Raw genomic sequence first — 12,872 nt, forward strand, 5'->3', positions numbered from 1 at the left:
CAGTGTCACACTGTAGACACCATATTCTCTTACATAACTATTCTCTCCCTTCCTCCTCCATGCTGATAACCCTCCATGTGATCTCCATTTCTGTGACTCTATTCCTGTTCTAGTTGTTTGCTTAGTTTGTCTCTGTTTTTTCTTTTTTTAGGTTCAGTTGTTGATTGGTTTGAGTTTGTTATCATTTTACTGTTCATCTTTTTTATCATCTTTTTTTTTAGTTAAGTCCCTTTAACATTTCATACAAGGGCTTGGTGATGATGAACTCCTTTAACTTGACTTTATCTGGGAAGCACTTCATCTGCCCTTCCATTCTAAATGAAAGCTTTACTGGACAGAGTCATCTTGGATGTAGGTCTTTGCTGTTCATGACTTTGAATACTTCTTTCCAGCCCCTTCTTGCCTGCAAGGTTTATTTTAAGAAATCAGCTGATAGTCTTATGGGAATTCTTTTGTAGGTAATTGTCTCCTTTTCTCTTGTTGCTTCTAGGATTCCTTCTCTTTAATCTTGGGTAATGTAATTAAGATGTGCCTTGGTGTGTGCTTCCTTGGGTCCAACTTTTTTGGGACTCTCTGAGCTTCCTGGACTTCCTGGAAGTCTATTTTCTTTGCTAGATTAGGAAGCTCTCCTTCATTATTTGTTCAATAAGTTTTCCATTTCTTGCTCTTCATTTTCTCCTGCTGGCACCCTTATAATTCAGATGTTGGAACATTTAAAGTTGTCCTGGAGGTTCCCAAGCCACTCCTCATTTTTTTGAATTCTTATTTCTTCATTCTGTTCTGGTTAAATGTTTATTTTTTTCTTCTGCTCCAAATCATTGATTTTAGACTCAGTTTCCTTCCCTTCACTAGTTCCTTGTACATTTTCCTTACTTCACTTTTCATAGCCTTCACTCTTTCCTCTATTTTGCTACCATACTCAACCATTTCTATGAGCATCCTGATTACCAGTGTTTGAAGTCTGCATCTGATAGGTTGGCTATCTGTTCATTGCTTAGTTCTATTTTTGGGGCTTTGATCTAGTCTTTCACTAGAGCCATATTTTTTTTTTTTGTCTCAGCACGGCTGTTATGTTGTAAGGGGTAAAACCTTAGGTATTTGTCAGGGCAGGGCAACCCACATTGCCAGATTGTGGTGCTGTATGTGGGGGAGGGTTCTGAGAGGGAACAATGCCACTTCCTCAGCTCTCTGCCAGCTTTCAGTGACTTCCCCCTCTACTCACAAGCAAATTGAGTCCTTCTGGTGCTGATTCCTTAGTGGGAGGGTTTGTGTATGTTCTAGGACCCTGTGGGTCTCTCCAACAAACTTTCCTGTGAGCCTGGGAGTTTATCCTGCCACCTCAACCCCCACAGATTTTTACTGCCAGAGGTTTTGAGGCTTTAGATCCCTGCTCTGGAACCCTGGGTTGTGCAGTCTGTCTCGCTCCCCAGTTATTCCTACCAGTTATTCTCATGCAAATGTGGGACCACCCAGTCCACCAGCCACCACCTTGTCCACTGGGTCCTGTGGCCGCCTCCTTGCTGCTCATCCTGTCTGCCTTGGCTGCCTGTCTCTGCTCCTCCTATTGGTCTGAATGAATGTTTCTTCTTTAACTCCTTGGTTGTTAGACTTCCTTACAGTTCAATTTTCTGGCATTTCTGGTTATTTTTTGACTTAAAATTTTTTGTTGTCCTTCTTTTGGTTGTGAAAGGAAGCAAAGTGTATCTACCTATGCCTCCATCTTGGCTGGAAGTTGCATTTAGCTTATTGACTGACACAGTAAGCCACCTATAAATGATAATTATCATTATTATTATTATAAAACTAGTACATCTGCTTTTAGGCTTGTTCACTTGTCACCAACTTGCTGTTTTAGCTGCTGAATTTCCCAATACTCTGCAGCTGAGTTGCATTTTCTGAAGAGGATCTTTACTCAGCTATTATGACATGCCGTCTGTTCCCCTCGTTCAGCCTGACAGCCAACACTTGCTTTGATCACTTTCTGACATTCATCCTTTGCATATGTTGAGCCAAGTGGAATTACAGCAACAGCTGTGGTCTGATAGACTCACTATATTCCTACAACTCATTTAAGGAGACTCTTTTTTTACTGTATTGTAAAAAAAATTTGAAAATACTAAAAAGTATACGAAGAAAATAAAAATCACCAACCACAGTTAATCACAGTTAACATTTTCATACTTCTCTCTCTAGATATAGATATATAATTTATATACATGCATATGCATATTAAAATACATCAATATGTATAGTTTTGTGTTTCTTCTTTGTTCAGTTAACATTATATTTTAAATAATTTTTCAAGCCATTAAATAGTCTTTAAAAAGTTTATTTTTAAAGAGTATCATTTTTTAAAAGTAGTTATGGTGTCAGATGGGCACGAGATTCATTGGGATAATCACTTAATAAGTTATATAATGTCTAATCACTGGGGTGTACACCTGAAACTAATATAATAATATATAGCAACTGTAATTGAAAATAAAATAATAAATTAATAATACATTAAAAAATTCTTATCTGTGGGGCCTACAACAATGAGTTCAGTGCTGAATAAATGCTGATGAAATCTATTCATTCAACAAATTATTTAAAGAGGCCTCCTATCAGCCATGTACTGCTTTAGGAACTGGGATGGAGCTCCTGTCTTCATAAATCTTGCGTTAAGGAAAAGATTATATGTATATACGTACATACACACACATATAATCATACAAAAGTCAGATAGTGATAAATGTAGAGGAAATACAGAGACAAAAATAAAGTAGGAAGGGTGCTGGTAGGAGGGGAAGGAAGAGCGGAGCTGAGGTTGTAAATAGGGTGACAGGAAAGGCTTCACTGAGAGAGACAGCTGAGCAAACACCTGAAAGAGATGAGGGGTGAGCTGTCTGACTATCTGAAGAAAGGGGTTTCCAGACGGAGGGGAAGTCCAAAGACCCTGAGGCCACAGTGGCTGAAGCAAAGGCTCAGAAGGGAAGAGTAGTTGGAGAGGAGATGTGAGAAATAAAGGGAAGGTGTGGAGGAGTCATGAAGGGTTTTCTAAATCACAGCGCGAACTTTAGCTTTACTTCCTTGCCGTGCAGTGGGAGTGTGTGTTGCCTACTCCCTTCTCCCTTTTGGTGAATCCTTAACTCAAGTGCCACCGTATGAGGGAGGACTTCCTTAATTTGTCTAGAATAGAATTAGTAAAACTCCCATCAGTGGACCTAGAGAAGTTTTCATAGTTTTATGGATAAAATTAATTTAGAGTTAAGGTATTAAAAGAGGGCTGTATCTCTTTGAAAGAACATCTTTGGAAATAGGAGCAAAGAACAAATGTCCAACCAATTTAATTTGTATACATAATAGAAAAAAAGTTTAAATAATAAATAATCATTTTTAAGAAAGATTTTAACTTATTTGTTCATTTCCTTGTCATTGGGCTTGTTTTTCAGGTTTTTGCTCTAATAAATGACATTACTATGAGCATTGTAGTGCAAGCATTTAAAAAATTCACTCTCAATTATTAGTATTTTAAAAGTTAAGGTATAGATCCTAATTGTATAGTTTGATGAGTTTTGAAAAATGCATACACCCAATATCCACTCTTTTTTTTAACAAATAGGATCTTTTTATCACCTCAGGAAATTTCCTTGAGTCTCTTCTTTACAAATCTCTATAATCTGATGCTTAAGAGTTTGTTTAATCTTCTCTTAAAATTCATTTAAATGGAATTGTTAAAAGAAAACTTCCTGCAGACAATTTATAGATCAGTTTACTAGATCAAGTAGGCTTTTATTGAGCAATTGGACAGCATCCAACCTAGAAGAGAGAAGGGGGCTCCAAAGAGCTATTCAAGGCAACAGATTTTTAAAAATTGGGATATAATTGACATAACATTAGTTTCAGGTGTACAACATAATAATTTGACATTTGTATATATTGAGAAATGATCAACACAATAAATCTAGTTACCATCCATCACCACATACAATTACAATTCTTCTGATGAAAACTTTTAAGATGTGCTCTCTTAGCAGCTTTCAAATATGCAATATAGTATTATTAACTATAGTCATCATGCTGTATATTACATCCCTAGGGCTTATTTATTTTATAACTAGAAGTTTGTAGCTTTTGACTACCTTCACCCATTTCACTGCCCCCATGCTCCTCAAGTCTTTGGCAATTACCAATTTGTTCTCTGTATTTGTGAGTGAGGTTTGGTTTTTTTTTTTTTTGGTTTTGGTTTTTGTTTTTGGTTGTCTTTTTTCTTTTGATTCCACAAGTGAGTGCATATAGTCTTTCTTTTATTTCAGTTAGCGTAATGCCATCAAAGTCCATCCACGTTGTCCTAAATGGCAAGATTTCAGTGTTTTTATATCTGAATAATATTCCATTATATGTGTATAACACATTTTCTTTATTCATCTCCTGATGGACACTTAGGTTTTTCCATGTCTTGACTATTGTAAATAATGCTGCAATGAACATTGGGATACAGATATCTTTTCAAGTTAGTGTTTTCGTTTTCTTCAGACAGCTAGTGGAATTGCTGGATTATATGGTAGTCTTATTTTAAATTTTTTGAGGAACCTCCATACCATTTTCCATAGTGCCTGCACCAATTTACATTCCTACTAACAGTGCATAAGCATTCTTTTATCTCCACATCCTCACCAACACTTATTTCCTATGTTTTTGATAATAGCAATTCTAACATGTTTGATATAAATCATTGCAGTTTTGATTTACATTTCTCTGATAATTAGTGATGTTTAGCACCTTGCAAGAAATTTTTATAGGCCTAAGTGATCAGGAATAAGGAAGTTGTACTGGGCATTTGCTGATTGGTTAAAGCAGCATTACTTAAAATAAAGATTTTATTTATTTTAGAGGGGAAAGGAGGGAGAAAGAGAGGGAGAGAAACATCCGTGTATGGTTGCCTCTCACACCCCCGCCACTGGGGACCTGACCTGGCCCACAGTCCAGGCATGTGCCCTGATAGGGAATCAAACTGGTGACCATTTGGTTTGCAGGCCGATGCTCAATCCACTGAGCTATACCAGCCAGGGTTACTTTCCTTATATTGAGAAAAGGAAAGATTTGGAGACAGGTTAGCCATACAAGTACTGATTGGTTGACCTAGGCCTGCCTTTTCTGAGAAAGCCAAGAGCACAGAGCATAGAAACTTAGTTAAGTTTTCGGTTTGCTAATGTGGGTCTTAGCATGAGGGACTCCATCTTGGGCCAACTGGTTACTTTAACAGAATCATTCTGTAGCTACCCTCTTCTATCCTGCTTTCACTCAACATAATGTTTTTGATTCATCTATGCTGTTGTATACATTGGTATTCCTTTTTATTGCTGACCCATATTCCATTATATGCATATACTGTAATTTTTTTATCTATTTCCTATTGATGAATATTGGATGATTTTCAGCTTGAGACTATTGTGAATAAAGCTACTCTTACTATTTTAAATGTCTTTTTGTAAATATGTGTTCATTTTTCTTGGGTAAATACCTAGAATTGGAGTTTCTGAGGTACAGGGAAGGTGTATATTTAACTTCATGAGAAATTACCTGTTTTCCAATGCGGTTATAACATTTTACACTCCCACCAGCAAGGTATGCATTCTGGTTGTTCAGCTTCCTCTACAATATTTGGCATTGTTATTCTTTATTTTGACACCCTGATGAGTGTATAGTGGAATGTCATTGTGTTTTAATTTGTATTTTCCTGATAATTAATAAATTAGATTTGTGTTTGTAGTATTGAGTCATAGGAGTTATTTATGTATCCTAGATACAAGTCCTTTGTCAGATGTATGTGTTGTAAATGTCTTCACCCCGGTTTGCCTGTTCATTTCTTGGTGGTGTTTTTGATGAGCAGAAGTTTTATTTTTGAAATATTCAATTTATAATTTTTCCTTTTATGATGAGTGCTTTCTATGCTCTGTATCAGAAGTATTTTCACCTGTTTTCTACAAGATTTATAAGCTTGCTTTTTTACATTTAAGTCTATGGTCCACTTTCAGTTAATTATTGTATATGGTTAAGGGGTCAAGGCTTATTTTTTTATAGGAACATCAAGTTGTTACAGCACTATTTATTAAAAAGGCTATATTTTCAGAAAAGAGGTAACCCACAGTAGCTGAGGAGGAGGAGAGGACAAGGGGGTAGGAGAAAGAGGAAAGGGAGGTAGAGGAGGAAGGGGAGGAAAGAAGGAAGGGAGATGTTAAAGATCCAGCAGGACCTGACGACAGAAGAAGGAGACAGGAACCAAAGAACTCAGGTGGAAAAGGAGGCAAAACCTTCAACCGAGGACTTGCAGGATAAGGAGGAAGGAGAATACATTAAAGTCAAAGTCAACAGACAGGACAGTGGTGAGATTCGGTTCAAAGTGAAAATGACAACACATCTCAAGAAACTCAAAGACTAGCACTGTCACGGACAGGGAGTTCCAATGAATTCACTTAGGTTCTTCTTTGAAGGTCAGAGAATTGCTGATAATCACATTCCAAAAGTCTCTAAGCACATCAGTTTCCTCTCTGCCTGTTTCCTAAGATATTGACACGCAGTAAGGCTGCAACACTATCTTAGCTGTGGTGGACCAGGAGGCTCAAAACAGAGAGTTTGTCCCCTGGGATCCACACTGATCCTCAGTGACACCTCCCAGATCCCATTAGTTGTCTTCTGGGTCGTTCCTGGTGGACACACTGACAGCAGCCTCTTTCCTTTTCTCTCCCTCTTGGGCACCTTAGACTTATCTGTCTTGGTTCTTTTCTTTCTCTTGACATTGTAAATCAACTCCATCTCCTACTAGAGGTGATCACTTAAGGAATGGGACCATAATACATGTAGGAAACAGAAAAAAAACATTAAGGGAATATTGCATTGAGCAAGGCAGAAAGCCTGTGAATGGAATTTGTGTGGGTTCTAGATGAAACAGAAGAGCAAGTCTTAAGAATGTGGAGCTGGTGGGGACAGTCTAAGGTTCAGCCTTTGATTTGAAACTGCTAGGTATACTTTCATAGGAGAAAAGAGGAACAGAATATATTTTATGATCTCTTCCCCTTTATGGTGCTAAACCATGGTCTACAGAGCTGGATCAAAGTGAAGCAGTTTCATCTTTGATAAATTGCTGCTGGTGCCATTAATGGTTAAGTAGTTTAAATCAAAATCAACTTTATTCACTGCTGCATCATTTGCTGACTTTTGGAAAACCTTAAGCAGGTGACTGCAGCCATGTTGGTCCTCACCTTTCCCTGTGGGCTGTGACAACATGGGGGTTCCTTCTCAGAGAGGGTGGCAAAGCAGGGCCACGGCTGCCCACGCAGCGCCAGTGGTATGGTGAGATGATATGAAATAGACATTTGATCTTCCATCCTTAGTCTCTGGCACAAACCTGCTAAAACCCTTGTGATTTCTGGAGCACATAGGGAGTATGTTTTGTTACTCATAGCAGGCTCCTTTCAACATCTGAGATTACATTAATAAGGTGAATTTTGGAAAGCCCCTATGGAGAGGGAACCGGTTGTTAGGGGAATCAACCAGGTGGTTGGAGGGTTGGACATTTCAGCCCCCTACACCTAGACTCAGAGAGGGAGAGAAGGGCTGGAGTTTGAGTTGGTCACTATTTGCCAATGATGAAATCAACGATGCCTGTGTAACGAAGCCTCCATAGAAACCCGAATTAAAGGAGTTCAGAGAGCTCCTGAGTTGGCGAATGCAAGCATGTGCTGGGAGGGTGGCGCACATGCCTCCATGGGGAGGGAAGGTCCTGAGGTTGGAACCATTCTGGACTTTGCCCCACGTATTTCTTCATCTGGCTTTCATATTTGTGTCCTTTACCATAAAACTTTGTACAAATCAGTAATAGTAAAAGAAAAGGCTATATTTCCCCTGTTGAATTAGTTTATTGCCTTTATTGAAATTATTAACCATATGTGCATGGATCTATTTTTGGACTCTCTATTCTGTTTCAATGATCTGTTCACACATCTATGTCACCGTGTCTTGATTAGTAATAGTATTGCTATAAAACTTGAGATCTGGTAGAGCAACTACTTCAGTTTTGTTCTGTGAGAGCCCAAATGCTTTGCTTTTAGCATGCAGGTCTTGCACAGCTTTCATTTTCTATACATATTGTTATGATTTTTGGTGCAATTATAATAGTTTATTAAAATCAAAATTATTTTTGCTAGTTCTGGGAGATTGTATTTCCAAAAACAGCTGCAACAGTGTTTCCAATCCTCATGTTCTTCCAGAATTTTGCCACTGTACCATCAAGTGGTGGAATCTATTTGACTCATTGGGCCTTTGAGGCTGCCTGAACAATCAGGATGTGGTGGAAGTGACACTGTGTGATTTCCAAGACTAGGTTAGAAGGTGACATAGCTTCCACCTGGCTCTGTCTCCTAGGGCCCTTTGAATCCAGCATACAGGTCGCGAGGAAGCCCAGGCTACCTGGAGAGTCCATGTGAAGGTATTCCAGAGGATAGCGCCCGCTAAAATTCCAGTTGCAGCCAGCATCACATGCCAAGAAAAATATTAGCAAATGAATGAATAATTGATGGGGATTAGGTCTGGGATGACTGTCCCTTTTGTCATTAGGAATATAGATTTTGAGTTTTACTGAATGTTTCTTTTATGTTCAGCTTGGGACAATGCTTTCTAAAAACAATGTGTAAGAAGGAGAAGAATTTGGAGGAGCGTTAGGAGTTACCAAAATGCATTTACAGAATGCCGAATAAGACCACTGCAGAAGAATAAAGATTTCCATTAACTGATCTTCCTCTCTGGATCCTTTGCCTGCTACTGTCAGGGTTGCTTTTTAGTTTGTTCGTTTGTAAATAAGAACAAGAAAGAGGAAAGAAGCCCTATGAAGAAAGCCTGAAAGAAAACTGGTCTGTGGTATGAGGTAAAAAAAAGGGATGGAGGGTTAGTGGCCTCCAATGTGTCCATATTGTTTTGTGTCCTAAGCTGGAATGGGTACACGGATGATAGCTACATGCTTATCTACACCATTTTATATGCACTATATATGTCACTTCCTTTTTAAACAATGTTTACTTATGTATAGACATATGTATCCATATACAAAAGGTATGCATGTATAAACATTTTAAAAAGGAAATGGGATTTTAGTCTGAGGAAATGAGGGCTTAAAATGACTTAAAGTCTTCGTTTGTATGAAAGGACTTCATGAGAAGGGTGTACGCTGGCTGTTTCTAGAACCATGATGATTAGGCAAGGAAAAATGGGCTTAAATTAAAATAGAAGAAATTTGCCCTGGCTGGTGTGGCTCGGTTGTCCTCCCGAACACTGAAAGGTTGAGGGTTTGATCCCTGCTTGGGGTACATACACGAGGTGGCCAATTGATGTTTCTGTCACATCAATGTTTGTCTTTCTCTCTTCTCACTCTAAAAATAAAAAATATTATAGAAAAAATAGAAGAAACTTAAGATGGTCATAGGAAGAACTGCTTGAAAACCCTACTTCTTGAACACTGGAGTGTGCTCTCACGAGACAGTTGTGTAGATTTCCTTCCTTGAAAGCTTGGAGACCAGTAGAGTCAGTCTTTCTGCAGTCGCAGCACGGAGGGCATGGGTCCTCTCTCTGGGACACTGGATGTGTCCTGGCTGATCTTATTGCTGAGAGAGCTGAGAGAAAGGGGCATACAGGTTAGTGAGAGGATGGGACAGTTAGTGTGTTCAGGGAAAGACAACTCTAATCCTTCTTTTCCCTCCACTTCATTTCTAAGGAAGAAAAGGGCTGCTCTGCCTTAGCTCACTACGTACCAACCCACAGTACTACGGATTTGGTGTGTACCCTTCTTGGCTGTCTCTTCAGGAATTCTTTCTTCTGCAGGCTGCTTCTGTTACCTGACTTATGAATGCCAGGGTGGTGGCTCTAGGAAACTGAAGCGACTTTCTTTCTTGAGAAGTTTTTGCATTCATGAAGGTAGAGACAAAGTACATTTCTTTGGCCATCCCTGTTGCTCTGCATTATGCATTTGCTTTTCTTTGTCTCCCTCCATGTTAGCCTAGGTAGTCTCTAACAAGGGGAAAGGGTTTCTTTGAGAGGTCAGGCATATGTTATTGAATGATCCCATTCTGACATTTGGATTTTCAGGCTAATAATAAATACTGATCATTTGCCACTTTTTGTCCTTTGGGCAGATATATCCCTCAAGACCTCAAAGGTAGGTATTTAGATTTGGATTTGGTGGTCAAATGCCATGCTAGTATAATCTAATTTGTTAAGATCAGGATAATTAACCATGACAATCAGTGAGATACAAGTTCAGTGAGACATCCATCTGCCACTTCTGACATCTATTCTTTATCTTCAAGGTGTACAACTGAAATATCTTAACACCCTATGACGTTGTCAGGGCAGTTTTGATTATTGGAAGATACATATGAAAGCAGGAGCAACAACCCCCATTTCATGATGTGGTTGGGTTACAATGAATCAGGGTAGTATTGCATCAATCTGTGGTGGGTTGGCAAATGTCCTGTATTAACATAATCAGTTCCGTTTGTAAAATTAAAAATACCATCTATCTACTTTTCTGTTCCCATCTAGTTATGGAAAAGTTTTTTCTATTTACCTTAAAGTTGGAGTTTCACTCAAGTCCCCTTCCATTCTGCTTAGGTCCTCAAGGGGTTATTATCAATACAAAAGTTTACTGATTCATTAGTGACAAAGTTTTGACAAACTCATTGCTAAGATTAACTAGCCTGAGAGATCACTCTCAGCAGCTATGAAGGCCCAACTGCCTGCTCAAGACTCATTTCTTATCAGAAATACTTATTTTGTGGACCCAGAATAGACAGCCAAGGAATCTCACTTGAAGCTAAAATTGCCAGCCTACAGCTCACAAGCAAGATGGCCCTCCCTCCTGCCTGTGTTCCTAAGAAAATCCTCCAAAGAGAGGCTGGCAGGGATGAGTTTTGGAGGCCGTAGTGCTTCGTCTTCCTTGCCCTGATTCTTCCTGCTCAACTCTGCTCTCCTCTTGTCAGCCCTGAAGCGTATGTTACATGCAGCGTATTGATCACAGCAGTAAATGCAGTCTGACTCTTAATCTTCTTTCACTCCGGAGTCATAATTTCTTTGGATATTAAAACACACAGGTTTTTTTTTTTCTTTATGGAACTGTGATCAGAAGAATGAATCGCAGTTAGAACATTAAAAAGTAAAAACAAAAACAGATCAAGTGACCTGGACAAGTCACCTCACCTTTCAGTGATTTTGTCTATGGAAGAAGGTGTGAGTGTGCTGGTATGGTATGGTAAGTGCTCCCTAGGGTTTTTTTACAGCTTTAACATGCCATTAGTTAGGCTCCAGGCAGGGCTGTGTGGGAGGAGTCCTGGAGACCCCAGGCACTTTTCCAGGCTATACTTCAGACATTTGAGAAATAATGTCCCTGTGAAGAACATACACTGATCCCACCAAACTGACATGGAAGAAAAGATACTGGAAAAAGGAGAGTTATGCGTTCTGAACTATTATTCCTAGGAGACACTTGCACTCCATTGACAACTGACAGGTAGGTAAAACAGGTACCAGAGAGGCACAGACAGAAGAAGGTAACCCGAGGGACGCCCATCTCTTTTCCTGCAAGTGCCCCTAAGACGCCTATTCATACAACCCTCCCCCCATCCCAACAATCCCACCCCATCACCTTCCTCCGCCACCAAAGCCCTTAGTACTGCACAACATCCCAGGTTCTCCCCAGCCCCTGTCCACTGCCCGCCGGCTCCCCGCTGGAGACCCGACCCCTCCCCCACCGCCGCATCCCGGGCCGCCGGGGCCGCAGCGAGGCGATCGCGGGCGCCGCCGCATTGGCCGGCCGCTGCCGCACCGACACGCAGCTCCCGGCGCCCGCGCTCCCAGCCGCCTCTGCAGCCCGGCCGCGCCTGCAGACGGACGCCGGCCACGTCCCGCCCATGGCCCTCGGCCCGCCGGCCCTGCGCCCAAGCCAGCACGCTGCCTCCGCCACTCGCCGGGGGCTGCGTCGACCCCCGAGTGGGGCGAGATGCTGAACGGCTCCCGCCTGGACAAAGCTCTTAAGATGTCCTTGCCGCGAAGGTCCAGGATCCGCTCGTCCGTGGGTGAGAGAGCACGCGCGCGCGGGGCGGGGAAGGGTCGGGTGGGCGGGCGCGGGGCGCAGTTTGGTGACACTGCCCCGCCCTCCTCCGGCCTCGCCGTCCCCCGGGTCCTGCGGCCACCGGATCCGCCGGAGCTCGGCGCGCCCTCACCTGGGGGGGCTGGGCGCCACTACAGCCAGACGTCCGGACGGCCCGACGGCCGCCAAGGGGGCGGGGAGAGCGACTGGGGGACCCGGGTCCCCGCCTAGTGCGGTGCGCGAGCGCGCGGAGGCGGTGCTGCGGCGCGGGGGGCGGGGTGACCTTGCCGGCTGCGCGCGGCGGCCGCGGCGCCCGGCCGTTCCCCGACGGTAGTGGGCACAGTCGGGGGGCGCGGAGACACGTTCGCCTTTCCCGCTGCGGTTGCGGTGTCTGCCGCAGAGCTCGAACGGAGCCCGGAGGGTCACACGAGTGTTTGTCGCTCCCGGGGCCCAGGGCCCGCGCTCGGGCAGCGCGCGGCCACCTCCGGCCCCGCACAGGTTCCGTGGCTGGCGGGCGCCAGCGTGTTGGGCTGCCCAATCCACCCGGTGCTACAGACGGCGTCCCCCACCACTCACGCCTGGATTTTGTTTGTTTGTTTGTTAACTTATTTATTTTTTACATATTTAGAAACCAAAGTCTTGCTGATTGAGTTGGATGTTCTGTGATTATGATACAGGATGCGTTCCCCAGACCATTAGATAAAGAAAAACCAAAGGGGAGCTTCAAAAACAATAAGATTTCTTACCATTTCAG

The 12,872-nt window shown here is 42.0% G+C and overlaps 1 protein-coding gene across 2 annotated transcripts in view; it reads left to right on the top strand.

Annotated features, from left to right (window-relative positions):
* Positions 1–11,859: 11,859 nt before the first annotated feature.
* ATP8A2 (ATPase phospholipid transporting 8A2) overlaps positions 11,860–12,872 on the top strand; it is a 572,378-nt gene continuing 571,365 nt past the window's right edge. The window contains exon 1 of one of the 2 annotated variants that reach the window (XM_036018338.1): positions 11,860–12,104. In XM_036018338.1, coding sequence (XP_035874231.1) covers positions 12,029–12,104 — 76 coding nt within the window. In that variant the 5' untranslated portion in view covers positions 11,860–12,028. The remainder of the gene's footprint in view (positions 12,105–12,872) is intronic. The other variant, XM_036018340.1, reaches the window with a different exon arrangement.

This window comes from Phyllostomus discolor, chromosome 2 (assembly GCF_004126475.2).
Source record: "Phyllostomus discolor isolate MPI-MPIP mPhyDis1 chromosome 2, mPhyDis1.pri.v3, whole genome shotgun sequence".
Lineage (NCBI taxonomy): Eukaryota > Metazoa > Chordata > Mammalia > Chiroptera > Phyllostomidae > Phyllostomus > Phyllostomus discolor.